Source organism: Protobothrops mucrosquamatus, unplaced genomic scaffold (assembly GCF_001527695.2).
Source record: "Protobothrops mucrosquamatus isolate PMUCROS unplaced genomic scaffold, P.Mucros_1.0 scaffold4543, whole genome shotgun sequence".
Classification (NCBI taxonomy): Eukaryota; Metazoa; Chordata; class Lepidosauria; order Squamata; family Viperidae; genus Protobothrops; species Protobothrops mucrosquamatus.
Genome location: NW_015390448.1, coordinates 11,732 through 32,834, shown reverse-complemented (window position 1 = coordinate 32,834; position 21,103 = coordinate 11,732). Strand labels below are relative to the sequence as shown.

Sequence of the window (21,103 nt, the reverse complement as noted above, 5' to 3'; positions counted from 1 at the left end):
TTTTTTTTTAATAAAGACCAAACATGCTGGAGGCTCTTAAAGGGAATATCGTTACTTTAAAAACAAAAACCTATGAACCATTTAGATCATTTACTCATTGTATTTTATGCATGCCTTCCTTCTCCTCAGGTTTTTAACAGAATAAAAGGATTTCTAAATAGGGAAGAGGTACAGCTAAAGGGGAAGACATACTTCTTCCCACTGATGGGGTATTTTATACTGTGGTCCTAGCACGCTATGAATTAATAGTATTATGGCTAGCATAATAATAATATTGGCAATGCAAAAAAATGCATCCAGTTTCCTGTTTGGATAAATGGAGAGACATTTGTCAGCATCTGAGATCCTCACGCAGCTGAAAGGTATCTGTCTTTCTCTTAACAGCTTCCATCTCCATTTTATGGTATGTTTTAAACTTCGAAAAATTCTAACAATTACAGCACGTGAACTCCTCTACATCTGGCAGAAAACTGGGAACAGCCGAGTACGGAGAAGACCTGGTACACTTAAAAGCATAATTATTTGCCTTCTAATCCTGCAGAGTTTGAGAGGTCCTTAGCGCTCTGAGCTTGGTTGTTTTGTTGCAGACGTTTCATTTCCAAACTAGGTAACATCATCAGTGCTAGAGGAGGAGGAGGAGGAGGAGGAGGAGGAGGAGGAGGAGGAGGAGGCAAAGGACTGTGGGGTCCTTGGTGCTCTCTGAGCTTGGTTGTTTTGTCGCAGACGTTTCATTACCAAACTAGGTAACATCATCAGTGCTGGTGCTCCAGCACTGATGATGTTAATTAGTTTGGGTAACGAAACGTTTGCAAGAAAACAACCAAGTTTGGCAGGACTTTGGCAGGTATCTTGGTGCCCCCCCCCCGGAGATTACTATGGATCCCTTCCTTAAAGAGTCTAAAAACCGTTTCGTTAGTGTCTAAGAACTTTCCATTATAATGGTATAATGTCCTGAGTCATATTTCCATTTCAGAAAAAAAAAATGGATCAGCAATGAATTATCTTAAGTGGTTAGAAACTGACATATCAGAAAGCAGAAATCCAGTTTGTTTCTGTTCCTCTATCTTTTTTAATCGGAAAATTAATGTCACACGTTTTTATATCATGTTACGGTTTCACAGATATCTTGCAATGAAGAATTCTGCAATTTCCACTAGAATCCCTTCAGAACTTTCTCCAAATGAATTTCACTTCTCCAGAATGTATTCCTTATTTTTTCCATAGAATATATAAAGTAAAAATAAAGCTGATCTTGAGAAATATATGAACTTTATAGGACAACGTTTTTGAAATGTCAAAATAAAATGAGGGGATGGAATCAGATTAAGTTTATAGACCAGCCCTCACACAATTACAGTTCCCAAAAGCCAATAAGTCTCTTACCACAAATGTCCTGTAGCCTCTTAAGGCTGTGCACTTTTAGAATTAAGCCAGGGTCAAAAATAGTTCCTAAGTCTCTTTTTTTACCATTACTGTTACTACTACTCTAGAATTCCTACTGCAATACTACTAGAACTGACGAGAAATTTCCTGACAGTCAAACAATTAATTAGTGAAACGACTTGCCTCCAAAAGTTGTGAGTGCTCCAACACTGGAGGTTTTTAAGAAGAGACTGGACAGCCATTTGTCTGAAATGGTATAGGCTTTCCTGCCTGAGCGGGGGGGTTGGACTAGAAGACCTCCAAGGTCCCTTCCAACTTTGTTATTCTGTTGGTCTGATGTTTTATCAATAGCTAAAAATCACTGATACACAGGGGGGGAAATGCAACATAAACCCTAAAATAGGCTTAGTAATGCCTAGGTTTCTGTCAAGAAGTTTTCAGATTTTTTTTCTATATATACATGATAAGGCGTCATTGTATATGGGCTGTTGCCCTGCTGACGGGTATACTTGTCACCTTCCAGAAACTTTTGGAGTGTGAATCTCGGCCATCAAAGCTTGTCCACTCTAGTATTAACCAAAGACCGTCCCACAGCTGCTTTCTTTCATCCTCCATGTTGCATCAGAGACATTTTCTCTTGCAAAGCGGGGCGGAGATTTGTAAGTTTGGCGTGCTAAATTCACTGCTGTTTCCACTGCTAGCGTTCTGCAAGCCCAGGCGAGCCAGAGAGTGCAAGAGCGTTGGTTGGTGTCCCTGAGACAGCGGGTGGTGGGTCTCACCCATGTTGCTCGTCAGGCCGTTCGACATCAGGAAGTGGGTGATGGAATTGCAGTGAGTCAACTTCTCTTCCCAAAACTGTTTATAGAGTTCCTGGATTTCGTGATCCATGTGTTTGTTCAGCAAGGAGTTAGTAAGGCGCTCCTTGTGGGGAACCATGCTGCTCTCCCCAACGTCGTCCCCGTGCCCCAACTTTAGCACCCTGGGTTTCTGTAACGGAAAGGGAGCGTCTAAGGGGATATCGGTGGACATGAGCACGGGCCCAGGCAATTTGTTGTGAGTCTGGCCCACGGTGCGATCTGAATCACGTGTATGGTCAGCGATGTGATCTCCTCCGATATGCAGATCAGGATAATTCTGATAAAGGCTTTGGTTTGACCAAGATCTGTACAGATCCAGTTCTTTTCCACAGTATTCCTCTAGAATTGGTATACGCTGAGGGGCGAATAGAGGTGTTTTGTGGTTTTTGTTTCTGGGTACATCTTGACCAGGGATCTGTTGATGACCTTTTAGATCCATGTTACCGCCATGAACCTCCGCCATCTTCTCCGCTGCTGCTTGATCGGATTCCATAAAGAACTGTTCATGATCATCCATATTTGCAAACTGGCTTTGCCACGTTTCCTGCCCAACAGGTTTCAGCACCTGGCCTTGACGAGAGTCAAAAGGGTCACCTTTATAGGCAAAGATGGATATGAAGCTTTCTGCCAGCATGGTTGGTCAGAATACGAATCTTTGAAAAGACTACGCGGAGCAAATGCCTTTTAAAAAAAAATATACATGGAGAAGTTATTTAGAGAAGGAAAGAGAAAACACATTCTGGTGTTTAATTCATTGAGACTTGCTCCTTGGTTAATATAACAGCAACATATCCTCGGCCTTCTTCAAACTGAGATCTTCCTGGTTTATTGGATTCCAGAATTCCCACATCAATATGTAGGAATTTTGGTATTTATAATCTAAAACCTCTAGAATTGCTCTGAGGGGCAGCATATACATTTAACAAATTATATTATTAACTCTCACGGCTAATTTATTGTGATTCTCATTTCTCAAAAAGAGAAAGCTTAACAGGAAATTGTGCTTGAGCATATGAGCCTCACCCAAATCATGTCCTGTGTCCATAACAGTGGTAAACCTAAGTGTTTCTCAACCCTGGTCAAAAGTTTCTCAACTTGGTGCCCTGTTCTGATATCAGATTTGAAGGACCCCTAGTTGTGCAAAGTCCTGCAAGTTAAACAACCGCAATGAAATATTTTTCCATGCCCAATTTTATACACAGCCTACTCTTCCGATCCTAGGTGGCTTAAAATAAAATTAAAAGAAAAAACTCTTAATTAAAATATAAAAACATCTATAACATTAATAAGTATTTTTTTCTAAAACTATTAGAATCTATAAATGAACATTTAGCTGCCATAAAAACAAGTTGGAAGGGTCTCTTGAAGAGGATTATTTTTGGTCAGCTTCTAAAACATCATCAGGATGGGGCCAGACTAAACTTGGAGGGGACAATACTGTAGTCCAGAGGGAGGGGACCACTAATATGAAAATTTCCCCGTTTTGATTCAAGATGAGTATTGAATATCCTCTATTACACTGTGTAGGTTGGGCAGATTCTATATAATCTGCCCTGAATTTACCCTGGTCCAAGCGATAAAGCCATCTACTGTAGGTCATCGCTAAAATATTACAGGAAATTCTACAGTATTGTCTGATGGCAAAAAAATCTCTCAGGATAAAAGAACAGGTAAACAGGAGGAGGCAGGGTGCAGAGGTAGATTTTGTACAATATTAAAATAATATAATCCAACAAGGCCTGACAGTAGGAATATGAATGGCTTAGGAGGAGTATGATTTTCAGATAAGCTTAGATTTATGTTTGTCACCGACCCTTTTTTGCATCCATGTGATACTGCCGGTATATATTACATTGCAAATAATATTTTTTTAAAAGATTGTAAAATGTTACATTCCAAAATGTCACTGATACTTGCAAATCTTACCACAAACTACATTAAGCAATTGGATCTCAAAATGTCATAGTTTTGAGCCATCCCAAGGTGGCCCCTTCAGTAAAACATATTCCCAGTTACACTTTTGTTTATTTGTATTTATTTATTAAATGTATATGCTGCCCTACTCACTAGTGAGCAATTCTGAGAAGCTTGCAACAAAGGCCCTGGACTGAAGCCTTAATATATTTAAAAGTATATATATATATAAAGTTAATCTTTCAGTGTTTGCAAAGAACATACCTTTGCTGGTTACATGCTGGGTGGGATCAGATAGGAAAACAGCCATGAAACAGAGACAACGATGGTTCTTTTCTGAACTTTTTTCAAAGATTGCCCAGATGTGGTACTCTCAACAAGCCATGGTTTAATCTCTGGGATTCTGCAATGTTCATGCATTTATCACCAAGCCACTTCCAGTGAGGGGAAAAAGAAACCCTCTGTGGTCACCCCTCCTGCAATAGTCAATCCAAATAAGGATCTGACTTTTAAAATCTATATTGTGTAACGAGGCAGATAGCGCTGTTCTCTCGTGACTGGTAGGTTTCGCAGAAGTGCTTTGGAAAGAGGAAGAACGACTTAATTAGGAAAGTGAAAACGTAAATTGTTCCCGGGCAGAGGTCTTTTCTACAGGACGCACAGAAGAGGCTGAATCTTGGAATTATTATAATGCGTGGTGGAGGATGGAGAAGGAAAATATAGACCGTCAGGATGAATTTCCACATTTCTTGCAGATCTTTCGCTTGGCCCATTCTAGTCCTCACCTGAATTATTCTCACGACAGAGTTAGCAGAATAATAGAGTTGGCAGGGACTTAGGAGGTCAATCAATCAGAATAGAGTCAAACTCTCTGCTCAGGCAGGAGAACCTATACCAGTGATGGCGAACCTTTTAGACACCGAGTGCCCAAAAACTGCCCCACCCCTGCACCGTCCCACCCCTGCTCCATCCCTGCCCCGCCCCCACCCACCCACAGGGCTACCCGCCACCTCCACGGCCCGCCACAGACCGCCCAGGCAGCCCAGTAGCACCATGGTGGCCATGCCCTCCACCCATGCCCCGCAGCATCATCTGCGATGGGGCGCAAGGGCAGAGTCTTGTCCCTGCTGCCCGGCTATGTCCTTGGCTGCACTGCTCCACATGGGCCGCACCCGGGGGTGACTCTCCTCCAGGGGGGCTGCTGGTGAGGAGGGGGCCACCAGGGAAGGTGGGGCTGGGATGACAGCACGTGTGCTCACAGAGAGGGCTCCGAGTGCCGCCTCTGGCACACATGCCATAGTTTCGCCACCACTGCCCTATACCATTTCAGACAAATGGCTGCCCAATCTCTTCTTTAAAACCTCCAGTGATGAAGCACCCACAACTTCTGGAGGCAACGTTCCTTTGAAACAGGCAAGATTTCAACTCAGCAGTAAGATTCAATGAAAGAATGACTTAAACTTGACCTGGAGAGTTGTTATGGAGCCCAAAATCTTGTCGTGAAGGATTAAACAAGAGCACATTAGTTAGAGTAGACGCTCTCTGAATCAAGCTCGACTCTTGCATACGTTCATATGGAATACAGAGTTGGAAGGGACCTTGGAGGTCTTCTAGTCCAGCCTCCTACCCACGCAGGAGACCCTACAGCATTCCAGACGAGTGGCTGTCCAATCTCTTCTTAAAAACCTGCAGTGATGGGGCACCCACAACTGCTGGAGGCAGAAGGATCTTTGTCTTTGACAAATGCAAAGACACATCTGGACTCCCCGCCCCTGAATCCCACATCCTCTGCACCCCCCTGCATTGCCCAGAACTCCCAGCCAGTCTCGGTGCTGTACTCCAGCTCCTATCATTCCCTTCTGGCTGGCCGGGTTGTGCAAGTACCGCAACACAACCCCTCTTAAAGGTCGACAAAGAAGGGGAAAAATTAAGTCTCATTTCCGGCTGATGGTCTTTCCAGGCGCGTTGCCCAATCGCCGCAGTTCCCCGCCGGCCCGCAAGGGGCGCAGAAGAGCAATAACCAAGGGAAAAGAGAGGTCCGGCGGGGCGGGGAGGAGGGCTGTTCTTTGAGTGGCAGCGCGAGTGACCATTCTGAACGCGCGAGCCTTGCTGGGGGTTGTGTTCCCATAGCAACGGCGGGCCCCGCGGGACCATGGCCGCCATTCGGGTGTATTACACCAGCGTGACGGGTTCCAGGGAGGTGAGGGGCGGCGTGGGGGGCTGCCGCGCCCGAGAGACCCTGACCAGCCGAGCTGCTCGTGAGGGCGAGCCGCCCCGAGCCCTTCTGCAACCCGTCGCCCTCCGGGGGTGCGGATACTGCAGAGCTCATCATCCCCAGCGCCTTTCTTGTGCTTGGGATTGCAGGTCCCCTCTCCCTCCAGAGACGTGGGGACCACAAATCCAGTCGTCCCCAGCGCCCTGCACCTGCCTTGGAACCGCAAGCCCCGCCCGGTGCCCGTCGGATCACATCTCCCATTATGCCCAGCCAACCTAACGCTGCCTGGGGGCTCTCAGGACTACAAGCCCCTCCCGAGATGCTGGGATCCCAACTCCCATCGCGCTCTCTTGTGTTGCAGCCACAACCGCCACCTCTTCTCCAGACTCTGGAATCACACGTCCCATCACTCCCTGCCAACCAAGCATCCCTTGTGTGTCTTGGAACTACAAACTCCAGGACCCTTCCAGAGACTCTTGGATCACAGCTCCCATCACTCCCAGCCACCCTAGCATCCCTTGTGTGTCTCAGTTCAAGTTCCAGGACCCTTCCAGAGACTCTTGGATCGCAGCTCCCATCGCTCCCAGCCGCCCTAGCATCCTTTGTGTGTCTCAGTACAAGCTCCAGGACCCTTCCAGAGACTCTTGGATCACAGCTTCCATCGCTCCCAGCCACCCTAGCATCCCTTGTGTATCTTGGAAATACCTGCCACAATGCTCTTCCATAGACTCTGGGATCCCAACTCCCATCTCCCCCAGCCAACCCAGCACCCTCATTGGGTGTTGAAGTACAACCCCTAAACCCCCTCCAGAGACCACAGCTGCCATCAGCTCTGGCCCTAGGCTGGGAAAGGCTCATCCAGGCCATCGTCTGATGCGGGGGTCTTCAAACTTGGCAACTTTAAGACTTGTGGACTTCAGCTCCCAGAATTCCTCAGTCAGCCCTGGCTGGCTGAGGAATTCTGGGAGTTGATGTCCACAATCTTAAAGTTGCCAAGTTTGAAGACCACTGCTGTGATGAGATGGAGGCATCCTGAGTAGGGGGTGAGAGTCGGGGAACGTGATCCCCCAGGCAGGCTGTTTTGAGCTCAAAATATCAATGAAAGGCTTGCAATGAGATCAAGATTGAGTAAGTGTAAGGCCCAAACCTGAGTCTGCAGGGGTGCCTGGAGAACGGGCTCCAGGTCCTTCCCTCTGGGCTTTTTTTTCTGAAGCTTTGCAATAGTGGCAAATATCTGTAGCTCGGATGTAGGACAGAGTGAAGGTTTATTCATGAAGAACGCTAAACCCCGCTAAAGATGTTACCTAGCCTGGTGGCGAAACGTTCAGAAACTGACCACAGAACCTTCACCGTATTCTTTGGAGCTGCTGAGAATGGGGATGAGGCAGATCTACTTCATCCACGATGGTTTGCCATGCCTGACTTCCTTCTCAAGCCTTGATTGACAGAGAGCAAACCCCACTCTCTCCTAGCACTGATGATGTTACCTAGTTGGGTAGTGAAAGGTCTGCAAGAAAACAACCAAGTTCAGAGATCACCAAGGTCCCCACAATTCGATTTGGAGATTACAAATATGCTCTTCTGAAATGTTAATCCTCATTGGAACCTTCTCCTTTGCAAACCCACTGAAATGGGGCAGGCAGCATCAATGCTAGAAGAGACTGTATATAAGAGAGCAAACCCCAGTCCCTCCTAGCACTGATGATGTTACCTAGTTGGATATTGAAATGTTTTTTAAGGAAACAACTGAACTTGTTCAAATCTGAGCCACAAATATTCTCTTCTGTTGGAACTTGGATTGACAATTCAAGAGTGCCTGTGTATCTATATATCTGGCGCATTTCATCTGCCGCCTCAGTTCTTAAGGACGTCTAGGCAGTTTACAAGATTTAAACAAGTGCAAGTTGTGCTATGTTTTTAATATAAAAATACATCTTATTCTATAATTGTACACCATCTTCCATCTGCTAGAAGCAAAACTAATTCCTAATACAGGCATTCAGTTCAAGGCACATTTTTTTTTAACATTCAAAAACTGCTGCTCTTAAAAATGGAAACACACAAAATAGGGCTCAAAATAAATTGGTTTCAGAAAAATCCGTAGAAATAGTACTACAAGAAAGCTGTGCCAAGACTAAAATATCAAAATCTGCAGCTGGCAGTAGTAGTAGTAGTATACAGGGATGGGCAGACTTTTTAAAAGACATTTCTGCACAAGTTAAAAAAAAAAAAACTAATTACTTGTCTGGATTCTTTCTTGTTCCTGTAGAATAAGGATCCATAAGAAATTTGTAAGTTCAAATTTACTTAAGGAAACATGCTGGGAATTGTAACCTATATGTGGCTTTGTTAATAGATGCACCCTTGTTCTCCACCCTGCTATCAAACTTTTAATTTAAAAACAAATCCATTGTGAGGGGTCCTTGGTGCTCTCTGAGCTTGTTTTCTTGCAGATGTTTCATTACCCTAAATAGGTAACATCATCCAAATCCATTGTGATTTAAACAGTGACTTTACCTTGGCAGAGGGCAGGAAAGAAGGAAATGCAAAATTACTAAAATAATAGCAATGGAGAATTTGGGTGGAGGGAGGGAACCTGTATTTAAGGACTTTTTTGCTCAAAAGTGGGCATAAACCCTGAGGAAGCTGCATCTTTAGCCCCAGGCTAAAGTCACCCATTTTTGAACTAAATCTCTTTAATATAAAGTTAGCTTCCAGCACTTCTAACTAAAACCTGCAGTCCTAAGCAGAGAACTAGGGCAATCCCAGGATAACCCCTGGATTTGAAGTGGAAGAGATGCTCTCCCATCTGTGACGCCCCAAAATCTCTACCATCTCTCTTCACCAAATCTGTCGGTATCTTATCTAGGTGAAGCAGAGGCAGTCTGAGGTTCTTCGTATCCTGGATGGAAACCGCATGAAGTACCAGCTGGTGGATGTCTCCCTCAGTGAATGTTTGCTGCAAGAGATGAGGGACAAAGTTGGCAGAGCTGATGCAGTCCCACCCCAGATTTTTAATGGAGACGAGTATTGCGGGGTAAGAAAAACCAGACTGGGGGGAGGCAAACCAAATTATGGATTCGGTTATAATGGCTGGAAAACAAGTTGGACGGCATCGACTGAAGGTGAATAAAAGCACTTCTTCTTCTTCTTGTGCCATATCCGTTATCGGACGTTGGCGATCATGTTGGCGATCCTGTTTTTATCAGCAGCCGCACGAAAAAGTGCTGCTGAGTTTTGTCCAAACCAGTCCCTTAGATTTTGAAGCCACGATGTTCTTCTTCTGCCTGGACCTCATTTGCCTTCAATCTTTCACGATTAAATGGAGTATGCCATATTTTTCTGGGTGTCGCATCACATGTCTGAAATATTCTAATTTTCGTTTTTTAATTGTTTTGATGATTTCCCTTGGCTTTCCCAGGCGGCTTATCACCTCCTCATTTCTGATCTTGTCAACCCAGCTTATACGTCACAGCCTCCTGTAAATCCACATTTCAAATGCTTCTAGTCTCTTCAGGTGGCCTTCTGTCACAGACCAACTCTCTAATAAAAGCACTGTAACTCAAAATGTATTTTGGGTGTGAATATGTCTTACCCTTCTCTTCCCCCCCCCCCCCCGCAAAAAGGAAAATTCTGGAATTTATTCACTTCCTTCCATTCTTGCTTTTTTTTCTCCCCTCGTTGGCACCATCTCCAGCTTGTTTCTTCAAACATCAGGATCATCCCCAGCACAGGTTACATATTGACTATCCTATTATTTTCAAATGGGAAAAGGGGGGCGGGCGGAAAGGATTGGGGTGGGAGCGGAAGGATAGGGAAAGTACAGTGTGTGAACTACATTACATTAACGAGCTGTTATTTAGTAATCCAACGTGCACAAAAGAAGCAATGTTCCCATTTTTAGGGCTGACCTACCAATCAGTTTTGCAGGAAGGGTAAGCTATCCCAACAGAAAGGATAGCTGTTGTTGGTTTTTGATTGGAAAATATTTTTGTTTGTCGTATGTAGTGGAAATCATCTTTTTACCATCTTAGGAAAAAAGGAAAAGTTTGTTCCACTCTAGAGCTTTGTTTTCTGCTTTCTCCTTCCAACAATCCAAATCAGCAAATAAAGGTTGATAAGAGTTCTCGGACTATGGTAAACTATAATATAGTTTCGTTCAGTTTAGCATGTTCTGTGAGTCTTCTTGTTAACAAATCATGGTTTAATGTGATGTGTGTAGTCAGTGAGTGATTGGCATAATCCGGTAATCTTAGGAATGGAAGGGCTATTTGAATCCAGGAGAATCAGACTTAGGTTCAGCAGTAACAGCATTCTGAAGAAAAGTGACGTCCAGCTGAATGTGGATTTCACTCCTTCTGATTAACATCTCCCTTTTGCATTTGTTTTAGGACTTTGAGATGCTGTATGAAGCAACTGAAAATGAAGAAGTTAAGAAATTCCTTAAGGTAGCAGCTGTGGATAGAGTGGCAAAAAACGTGGCAACGATTTGAAGAGGTTGCTTTACATAGGTGTTCAATGCTTAAAAGCATTTTTTTTTAAAAAAAAAACACGTTTAAATAAAACAGGAATTTTGTATGTCAGAGAAATTCAGCTCCCTATGAAAGACATGGGACTTGCAAAAAATAGTGTCCGCTCTATCAGCTTTTTGTACAAGGTTTACTATGAGGACAGGGCAGTAACACCTTCCTCTGATAGCAGAACACGAAAAGTGAGCCACCACTTTGTAGTAGGTGGGTGGACACACAATTAAACACTTACTTGAAATCTCTCCTACCAGATAGAAAGATTTTGACTCATTTAGAACGCCAGTGTGTGAAAGACCAAATGAAATCTTAACTAGCTTTTGAAGTTGTGGCTTTGGATACGATATTATCTGGATGAATACAATAATAAAGTGAAGTTACTCAGAGTTGTTCTGTCTCCTTTAAGCACATCATTCAGATATCCTGCAAATGCATGTGTTGCCTTTAGGTTGAATCAATCCTTGAATTGATTTGGAAGCAGGGTTTTATTCCCCAAAAGGTTTTTGTAAAAGCTTTTCTGTACTGTAAAACCCCAAAACATACCGATAAATTCCCTTTAGTTTTCAATGGTCCCCTTTTCTGTTGGCTTTTATAACCTCAGTTACCTACGGGAAGTTATTGAAGATAAAGAAAATGTTCAAAGTATAAAGAGGATTCCCAGGCATTAAAAAGCTGCTGATCGCCCCACCTGAAGCGAAAGTAGCAATTAAAAATAACAATGATTATTTTAAGTGTAAAAGTAGAAAAAATTTATTATGAAGTCGCACAGTGTTATAACAGAGAACAGCCAGGTGAACAGAAGATGTGCAGCTTTTGTTACAGATTTCGGCAATAGGAAGCTGGTACAATGTCCTCATGGCCAACGATTAAGCCCAAAGTAACAGACAAAATGAAAAAGAAAATCTATTAAAAAATGTGTGATTCGTATTAAATCCTTAAAAAAAAAAAGATTTCTGATTGAACTTTCCTAATTCAGAGCCCGCAGCGATCATGAAATAGGGAAAAGAAGGGTTTTGAGACGTTAATTGTGAACCGCTACCAGTTAGGAAAAGGAACGGGACTGCCAGCCAGAGAGACTCAAGTGCATATGGTATTATGAGAGAAAAGCTGAAGTCGTGAAAGAATGCCAATAGGCCAGAAGGTGAGTAATCAAAGGCCTGAAGAAGAACTAGGAGAAGCCAGCAACAGCAGGCCACTAGCGCCATTCACAAGAGTTGCAAGATGCCTTAAGGAGCAAGGAGCCCTGGTGGCGCAGTGGTTAGAATGCAGGATTGCAGGCTAACACTGCCCACAACCTGGAGTTCGATCCTGGTGGGGCTCAAGGTTGACTCAGCCTTCCATCCTTGGTAAAACGAGGATGACCCAGATTGTTGGGGGCCATAGGCTGACTCTGTAAACCGCTCAGAGAGTGCTATGGGACGGTAGATAAGCCTAATGTTATTGCTAACTACCACAACGCCACAACTAGCAGGCTGAGCAATGACACTAGTTCAGGATAGCAGACAAAACAAAAGGACAACTGGGAATGACAATCAAGCCGAAACCACAAGGCTCACCGAGTAGATCTGTTTAAGTCTACAGGGGTAGTCAACCTTGGCTCTTTTATGACTCGTGGACTTCAACTCCCAGAATTCCTGAGCCAGCTGTGCTGGCTCAGGAATTTTGGGAGTTGAAGTCCACGAGTCATAAAAGAGCCAAGGTTGACTACCCCTGGTTTAAGAGAAAATGGCCATAGGTTGTAGAGCACGCGGATGGGCAACTCTGGCAACTTTATGACCTGTGGACTTCAACTCCCAAAATTCCTAGGAGTTGGGAGTCCACAGGTTGGAAAGTTGCCAGAGTTGCCCACCCCTGTTGCAGAGTATAAAAAATGCAGAAGAACAGATGTATCACGGAGGACATCCTACAAAGGTGGGCTTAACAGGGTAAGTATAATAACAAGAGACTGCTTATAAAAAAAAATAGAATATAACAAATTTGAGTTACAATATATTCATTTAATGCAAAATTAATGAGATTTGAGCATAGGGTTGCTCCAACAGGAATAGGAAATAAAACATTAAGACTATAGGAGATAAGATGGAATAGGTTGTCTAACATAGGCTTTCCAATAGCAATGAATTAAGAACACAAGGTATATTTAGATCAATATATTTGAGTGAAAAACTTTAATTTGGGGAACCGTTTTTGGGCACTGGGTACAAGATTACAGGATACACTGTCTGAATTTCTTACCCTCAAATACCATCTCAAACCTGCAGGCTATTCTCTATCCAACCTGAGCCCAGAACCAGGAACAACTAAGAATGATCATTGGTGCAAAAGCAGATGTTTTAACACCCAGAATTCGACATCATGGCTGGCTGGGGAATTCTGGGAGTTGAAGTCAAGGTTGAGAAATGCTAATGTAGAATGTCTGGTTTTACAAGTTCTGGATTCCAAGAGAAAAGAGGACCATCTCTGCACAACTCAACTCTTAGCATTCCCCAGCCAGCCATGATGTGGAATTCTGGGAGTTAAAACATCTGCCCATCTTAAAGTTGCCAAGGTTGAGAAACATTGCTCTACACACTGCAGATTTCCAAAGAAAAACACCGTACTAAACAGTTTCCAGAAAACAACACAGGTCAAGCCGTCACACAAAAGAGAAGCGGTGACGGTACTTTGACTCTCAAAGGCCATGAAAGCCAACACAGATAAAATCATGTAGACATTACAAAGTTAGCCAAGTCCTACAGAACTTGGATTCTGGAAGGAACCCTGTTAACTGGTAGGAATCTTGGGTTAAAAAAAAAACTCATGTTGGTTTGTGTATTTATCTGCATGGATTATTTTAAGCGGGTAAGGGAATATTTGGATGGAGTCGTCTACATTAACTTTGGTCCTCCACATGGGCCGAGAGGACCACGTCCATGAGATAAAAAGGCAACATACATCTGTCTATCTGTGGGCTTCCTGTGGTTACCTGAGCTTGATTATCTGATTGCATATGATTTGTTACCTGACTAAATAACATCATCAATGCTCCTTTTTTATATAGCTTGCCCTGCCAATGTGGCTGGGGGTGTGGTTTTCCCTTTGGTACTTCCTTGATTAGGATAATATTTTCTGCTGGATTGTTTCTCTGGTGTGAATCCCTGCTTATCTAATTCTTGGCTGTTGAAGGGGAAGTATTAATCAAAGAATTGCCAAGACTGGCAGGGCAAGTTGCTCTATCTAAACCAGGGGTAGTCAACCTTGGCTCTTTTATGACTCGTGGACTTCAACTCCCAGAATTCCTGAGCCAGCTAAGCTAAGCTGGCTCAGGAATTCTGGGAATTGAAGTCCACGAGTCATAAAAGAGCCAAGGTTGACTACCCCTGATCTAAACAGAAAGCAAACCCCCAGACTCATTCTCACTGATGATGTTACCTAGTTGGGTAAGGAAACATCTGCAAACAGCCAACCAAGGACCCCACAATTCAACCCTGAGCTATATATAGTCCCTTCTATTGGATATATCTATCTTGATATAATTTGATTAAGGCTTTGAGATTCAGTTGCATTTCTACACCTTTCCAAATCCATAGGAGGGAGACACACATATTTTTCAGTATTATTTGTAACGACTATGTTTCTTGGGGTGGGGTTCTTGCCTGAAACTTTGATCATTTTGCTGCACGTAAGTGAAAATATTAGGATTTTGACAAACTGCTAAAGGTAACTTCACAGCATTGCAAAACCAGACTGGAAAAAAACCAGCTGAACTTCCTGTATCATAGAGACCTACAAGCTTCATTCCTGGAAATGACTTTTATTCAGTTTTATTTCATATTGGACCCTTGACTTTGATATATTTCATCTTACACAGAAACATGTTACAAACTTAAATGTGTCAAACTAAGTTTTATTCTAATTCGTCATTACTTGAACTCGTTTTTTAATTTAAAAAAAAAAAGTATTTTGGCCCCATTTGCTTCACATTTTAGAGAAAAAAAAAACTTATTTTGCTGTTTTCATAAATCCGGAGGGTTAGAAATGCACATTTTACTAAGACTGCCAAAAAAAAAAAAAATCTTACCTTTCCCTAAGACAGTTATTGTGTTCTGATGAACCCTGATAAATCCTGCCCTTATTCCATCAATGAGACTCCAATGGCATCAATCTACGCTACGAGATAACAAAAGAACAAGTCTACAAATATCCTAATCACAGCAAGCAATTGCAACTACAATGCTATGCTTCCTTGCAACTTTTAGAAATAATAACCATTAAAAGAAAAGTCAACTTCAGGACATCTTATTTTTCATTTCTGTTTTTGAAGCAGCAGAGGCACTGGGGTTTATTAATAAACATTTTTGCAGCTAGATTTTCTCTGCATCTGCAAGTATAATTATAGTTCTGTGTCGCGGAGAGCAAAAATACAAGGCTTTTGTTAAGTTTACCACAAAAAAAAAGGGTGGGTGGGTGGCGGTGAGGACTTTTGTGCAATTGCCAGAGAATAAATCATATCCATTGCAAGAGTCAAAATTCAATCAAGGGTTTCTAGAAGCTCCATTTGATTTCTTTCTCTCTCGATTGTGGCACATTTGTTATTTATTATTATCATCCATAATGATAATACTATTTGGTGTGGCTTCCTGTTAAACCTATGTGGCAGAATATTGTAGAGAGCAGCCAGTAATTTTGGGGAAAACAACAAAACCTTTCGGTTTTTTTCCTCCAAGTGCCTTGGTTTTTTGCTATTGTAAAGGGGAAACGCTGCAGAATTTTTCTCTTTGCAGAAATTTTAAGGCTTGAGGTTGGGAGGAAGGAAGGAAGGAAGGCTTCACACCTCTTGTTTTGCTAGTGCTTCTGCTTCCTGGAAAAACAATGAGCGAAATGTTAGCTGGAGGGGTATTTTTTAATAAATAAAATAAAAGACATACCCACAATTTGGTCACATGTATTAGTTTCAATAGCTGCTGGAGCAGGACAAGACCAAGTGAACAGTGTGGACTTTGACAAACTATAAACTGGCAACATCCCAAACAAATTCTTCCTGTTTACAATGCAATCCACATTGTTATTTTGGTCATAGATCAGCTTAAAAGAGGAGGAAGGAAAATTACATCCGTTTCAGCAATACCACTGAAGCTTTTAAGAGGAAAAGAAAGATAATAAAAAGCTAGGATGCTTAACGTAATATTATATATTGGAACAGTAAACTATTTCTCTATTAAAAATTATTAATTGCTCAATTTTGGAAAACGGAACGTTTACCCACTGTAGAAGAATGGACATTTAAAGTCTCAAACTTTGCAGAAATGGCCAAGATTTCCGCTTATGTGAAGGATTATTCACAAGAAAGATACATATTGGTTTGGAGAAGATGGATTGATTATATTGAGTTTAAATATGGAACTAAAAAATATCATTTGGTTTTTGAATGAATTTTAGAGTATTTTTTTTTGTTTAAATGTGATAATAGTTTATTTAGTTTTATTTTTAATATCAAAATTATGTTAATATTATGATATTTAATAATTGTATTTTTGTCTTAAAAGAGAGTTAAAGGAAGTTATAGATTTGTTAGCTTAATAGTTGATTAATGTGAAATAGATTATGATGATTTTATTGTTAATCCTGTGATGGGCTCTGGGAAGTGGGAGGGGAGGGAAGGGGGATGGAGGGGTGGGTTTGGGGGAGGGGGAATTTATATTGTAAAATTTTATAAAACTTTCAATTTTAAAAAAAAATTCTTAATATTCATCCTACGACTAAAGGGGCAGTCTCCGAATAGGGATGTTTAAAAAAAAAAAGATGAAGATAAAATAAACAAGGAAGCTCATAAGCCTTAAAAATAAAGTTTACCCATGCTCAGCATGCCTGAGTATCTTTTTGAAAATTTTAACGGCTGCCAGAGAAAATCTAGCACTGTTTCATGTGATAAAATAGTTCCTTATCTAAGGAGAAATCAAGAAAAAAGCTCTCGTGATGTCTTCTACCAGGTGTCAGTACAGGAAGAATGAATGTTTCTCGACTACACAGGTAATAGAGGCAATGCCAAACCACATGCATGTTGGTCTCATTAGGGTTTGTGCTACATGGATACTGAATGCTAGCACAAGTGTTACCTATGGACCCAATTCTGAGTATTTCACCCTCGGCTGAAGAAAGAGACAAGAGAGGAAATAAACTCAAAACGTAACACTTGCATTTAGACCAGGGGTAGTCAACCTTGGCTCTTTTATGACTCGTGGACTTCAACTCCCAGAATTCCTGAGCCAGCATAGCTGGCTCAGGAATTCTGGGAGTTGAAGTCCACGAGTCATAAAAAAACCAAGGTTGACTACCCCTGATTTAGACTTTCAAAGCACAGGAAACCATCTTCAAGCAACTGTGGCAATACTTACCTTTGAACCAGGTGGGGCAGTCAAGCCTAAAAAAGCATAGACGGCATTATTCTCTCTAGCTTCAAAGAAAGCGTCATAATCCTTTGGGATGGAGTGGGGGCGGGGAGAGAAAAGAAAAATTAGTACAGTCTATATATAGCCTTTAGGAACCAATTTGAAGTAGTTGATCTTTGGGGAAAAGGAACTCATAGAGAATGTTTCGTGAAGATCTATCATGCCTGTTTATAAATATTAATATATTTCCCATTTTTCATGGTACTCAAGGAAGCAGAGAAACCTATCCAAAACTCAACTAAGCTTCGACCAGAATCTAGGTAGTTGGCTTTTTCAAGAGATGTCCTAGAATCGTGGTGGTGAACCTATGGCACGCAGAACCCTCTCTGTGGGCACGCACACCATCGCCCCAGTCCTAGGCCTTCAGCTGGGTTTTATAAAACCTTTTCGCTTTAGGCCTCCGCCGCCATGTGCAAAAAAAAAAAAAAGGGTTCAATCAATCAATTTCAACTTCTTGCGGGGGAAAAAAGATCTCGTAAAGTTGGAATTGATTGATTGAACTTTTTAGTCCCACCCAGTCTGCCGTTACCACAGCAGCCACACCCACCCAATGGGCCACACCCACCCAATGGGCCACACCCACCCAGCACCTGACAATACATAAGTGGGTTTGGGGTTGCAGTTTGGGCACTCAGTCTCTAAAAGGTTCGCCATCACTGTCCTAGAACTTCATCTTAATATTTTTCTTTAAATAAATTCTCTCCTGTCCGTTATAGTTGACTTCACAAACTAATCCTTTAGAACAGGTTTTTGGGATATTAGTAAGAAACAAGATGGCTGTGATAGAGGATTCATCCCTTGGGAGATTCAGTTATATATATATTACTGGCTTCAAAAATCAACACAAAATCCAGCTGGTTTGGCAAGAAATCTGATCATTGTATTAACACTGGAAAAATAAATAGGCTGAGTAACTTCAGTCTCCGAGAAGTATTTCTGAGTTGGGAAATGCAGCCAATTTCAAATATATTTGACTGCTGTTCCCTACATGGCAGAATCTTTATATTACAAAATGTTCAACTTTTAAACTAGTTTTAATTCTTGCATCATATAAGAGGGCTATGAATAGGACAGGAACCTTTAGAAAAAGAAAGCACCACCTTTTTGCCGATGTGAAAATGAAAATGTCTGTAGACCCCATTAATCCAGAAATATCTGGAAATGTCCTTGGTTCTGAAGAAAAGAGTTTGTGTCTGTATTTCTACTATTAAAAATATTTTGAACGTTCTGGATTTGAAATCCACACATCTTCAAATTGCCAAAGCTGAGAAATGCTGGCTTAGCTTACAGCCCAGGGATTTCTAAGGATAGCCTGGAAGAAAAAGTCTGTTCAGCCTTTTCAGTTCAAATGAAGTAGACCAGGCATTTCTCATCTGTTGTGACCTTCCACCTCACTCCACCTCAAAAGTTGCATGCAAAGGATGTGTCCAACTGGGGTAGGGACTCTCGATTTGAGGCTTATACAATAAAGCTTCCTAGCAGATTTTCAACACAAATGAAAAAAAAAAAAACAGGCTGTTGCTTACCCCAAGGTACTGGCTGTCATTAAAGATTCGAGGGGGCAATGGATTCCCGGTGGCTGGACGACAGTCTTCTGGGACGTTCTCTCTCATCCATTTGCGGTTCTCTTCGTTGGCCGCAATGTCTTTCTCTTCAAACTCAATCTTGTTGACTTCCAAGAAGCCGATCACATCTTGCTGCTGCTTTTTAATCTAGGACAAAGATATGTGAACCAATGAATTTTTAGTTCCTTTCCTCTGTGAATGTGGAGAAGAACAATCTATCTCGCATATGCTACCGTGCATATAATGTCCTTCAACATGTACGGAGGCAGAAATCATGCTGGTGAGAGAAAATGCTGTTGATGTGGACCGATACTGGGTGAAGGTCATTTAGTTTTAAATCCTATTTATTATTCATGCTTTTTACATGAACTATATTTCTATGACCTATTTTATGCCTATTTTACTTGCTCAGGGTTGAATGTTATAGTCTACAATTTGAAGGTGCTTCTGACGCAAGTAAAGTTGCCTCTGGTTCCCTCTTGTGTCCAACCTTCAAAATCTCATCTTATTTTTTTTTTTAAAGAGAATTCAAAACAAAAACCTTTTTGTTCCCCATGGGAAGGATTCTTATAATTAATTCCAAAATCTTACTTAAAATCCATCTGGATCCTTTGTCTGTTTGCAACTTTCCAGGATCAAACATTTTGCTGTTTATTTCAAAAGAAAAAAATCCTTGAATTCTTTAAACCTGTATTTGAACCTTATTTTGCTGAGAATTGAAAGGAACTCAACCTGTATATAGGGAGAGCAACAGAAGGAACCTGGACATATATATGTCCCACCTTTCCTCCACAATCACAAGGCAGTATGGAAACACAGCCACTGTGTTTCCATTTTCCCCACAACTACAACAACTTTTGAGTTTTGAATCTCAGGGTTAACCAAAGAGTGAAAATCCCCAGTTTTGGTCCAACACCTTTCCCATTCTATCACATTGTTTACCTGATAATTAGAGAATCACACATATTTGCTTGGGTTTTCTATTATTTTTCTATTATTTTCAGAGTTTATGCATCCTTGCCAATTCAGTGTCTACGCCTGCATGCATCTGCTTAACATTGTGCTTAACATGCACAACTATCCAGTTTCTAGACAGGAAGACTTAACTGTTGCTTTTCCATTAACAATTTCCTCCTTGGAATAAAAACATTCAATTACAGTCTCCAACCTTTCGTTCCATTGCTTCAGAGACATGAATGATTATAAGGAATCTGGTTGTTAACAAGGACATTGTGGACTTCAAGCCACATACCTGATCCCTCCGGATCAGCCTTATCCCCAGGAAACCAGAATAAAAAGTGGCTGGCTAGGAGCTAATGAGAAAATCAGAACTGAAGAGGTGACATTACTTCTAATTCAAGCCAGATGCAGGACTTCTCAAGCAGCTTTTCCATATATGGGCAAGCAAAAACATTCTAGTCCTCCAGCAAACAGATGTGAGAGCAACAGACAGGCAAACTAACTCCAAATATGGTTGCTGAGCTGTCTGGTATGTAGGAAGACAAATTGAAAGAGGAAATGAGAAGAAGACATGCAAGCCAATTCTTTGGCTTTGCAATGGACAGATGCAATGGACAGATCTTGGATCCATGGGCATTTTAGCAATGTTAAGAGTCAATGGGAAAGACATGTAGACGGATGAGAATGTGGACCACTTAAACCTAGAAGCACACAGAGTCTTATGGTGTAAGAGAACTTGTAGAGTACTTGTGTGTGTATCTGTGTCTATGCCTTTGAGTCATTGTTGACTCTTGGCAATTGTCTGGACAACTCCCTGCAATCTGCTTAGCAAGGTTTGCCATTAGCTCCTTCCTAGGTTGAGAGACAAACTGCTCCAAGGTTACCGCCCTTAGGTTTTGTACCTAAGGCAGGACTAGAACTCACAGTCTCCTCTTTTTGAACCAGGGGTCTTCAAACTTGGCCCTTTAATGACTTGTGGACTTCGACTCCCAGAATTCCTCAGCCAGTATGCCTGGCTGAGGAATTCTGGGAGTCGAAGTCTACAAGTCATAAAAGGGCCAAGTTTGAAGACCCCTGGACTAGGCATACCTAGCTCCCTCAATCATTCATCATATGGTTCAGCTCCCTAATCATCTTTGTTGCTCTTCTCTGCACCCTTTCTATTTATTTATTTATTTTTATTTTATTTAATTTATATGCCGCCCTTCTCCCGACAGGGACTCAGGGCGGCGCACAACATATTTAAAACCAGAAC

The 21,103-nt window shown here is 41.8% G+C and overlaps 3 protein-coding genes across 3 annotated transcripts; 1 reads left to right on the top strand and 2 right to left on the bottom strand.

Annotated features, from left to right (window-relative positions):
* Positions 1-2,004: 2,004 nt before the first annotated feature.
* On the bottom strand, positions 2,005-2,874 carry LOC107299108 (uncharacterized protein CXorf21 homolog). Its single transcript, XM_015828476.2, has one exon. The coding sequence runs from the start codon at positions 2,872-2,874 to the stop codon at positions 2,005-2,007; it is 870 nt and encodes a 289-aa protein (XP_015683962.1).
* Positions 2,875-6,290: 3,416 nt separating this feature from the next.
* LOC107299107 (SH3 domain-binding glutamic acid-rich-like protein 3) lies at positions 6,291-11,281 on the top strand. Its single transcript, XM_015828475.1, has 3 exons — positions 6,291-6,354; positions 9,239-9,406; positions 10,761-11,281. The coding sequence occupies exons 1-3, from the start codon at positions 6,307-6,309 to the stop codon at positions 10,860-10,862; spliced, it is 318 nt and encodes a 105-aa protein (XP_015683961.1). The 5' UTR covers positions 6,291-6,306; the 3' UTR covers positions 10,863-11,281.
* Positions 11,282-14,360: 3,079 nt separating this feature from the next.
* On the bottom strand, positions 14,361-19,145 carry SH3BGRL (SH3 domain binding glutamate rich protein like). Its single transcript, XM_015828472.1, has 4 exons — positions 19,122-19,145; positions 18,850-19,035; positions 17,270-17,350; positions 14,361-15,735 (listed from the first exon to the last, which is right to left on the bottom strand). Exons 1-4 carry the CDS (start codon positions 19,143-19,145, stop codon positions 15,703-15,705), a joined length of 324 nt encoding a protein of 107 aa, XP_015683958.1. The 3' UTR covers positions 14,361-15,702.
* Positions 19,146-21,103: the final 1,958 nt, after the last annotated feature.

Bases quoted from the DNA above. Each gene is read 5' to 3' on its own strand.
- LOC107299108 (XM_015828476.2), bottom strand. From the start codon at position 2,874: ATGCTGGCAGAAAGCTTCATATCCATCTTTGCCTATAAAGGTGACCCT.
- LOC107299107 (XM_015828475.1), top strand. From the start codon at position 6,307: ATGGCCGCCATTCGGGTGTATTACACCAGCGTGACGGGTTCCAGGGAG. The intron at 6,355-9,238 runs GTGAGGGGCGGC...TATCTTATCTAG, and splicing joins GCGTGACGGGTTCCAGGGAG to GTGAAGCAGAGGCAGTCTGA. The intron at 9,407-10,760 runs GTAAGAAAAACC...CATTTGTTTTAG, and splicing joins ATGGAGACGAGTATTGCGGG to GACTTTGAGATGCTGTATGA.
- SH3BGRL (XM_015828472.1), bottom strand. From the start codon at position 19,145: ATGTTGAAGGACATTATATGCACG. The intron at 19,036-19,121 runs GTAGCATATGCG...TCTTTGTCCTAG, and splicing joins TGAAGGACATTATATGCACG to ATTAAAAAGCAGCAGCAAGA. The intron at 17,351-18,849 runs GTAAGCAACAGC...TCCATCCCAAAG, and splicing joins ATGACAGCCAGTACCTTGGG to GATTATGACGCTTTCTTTGA.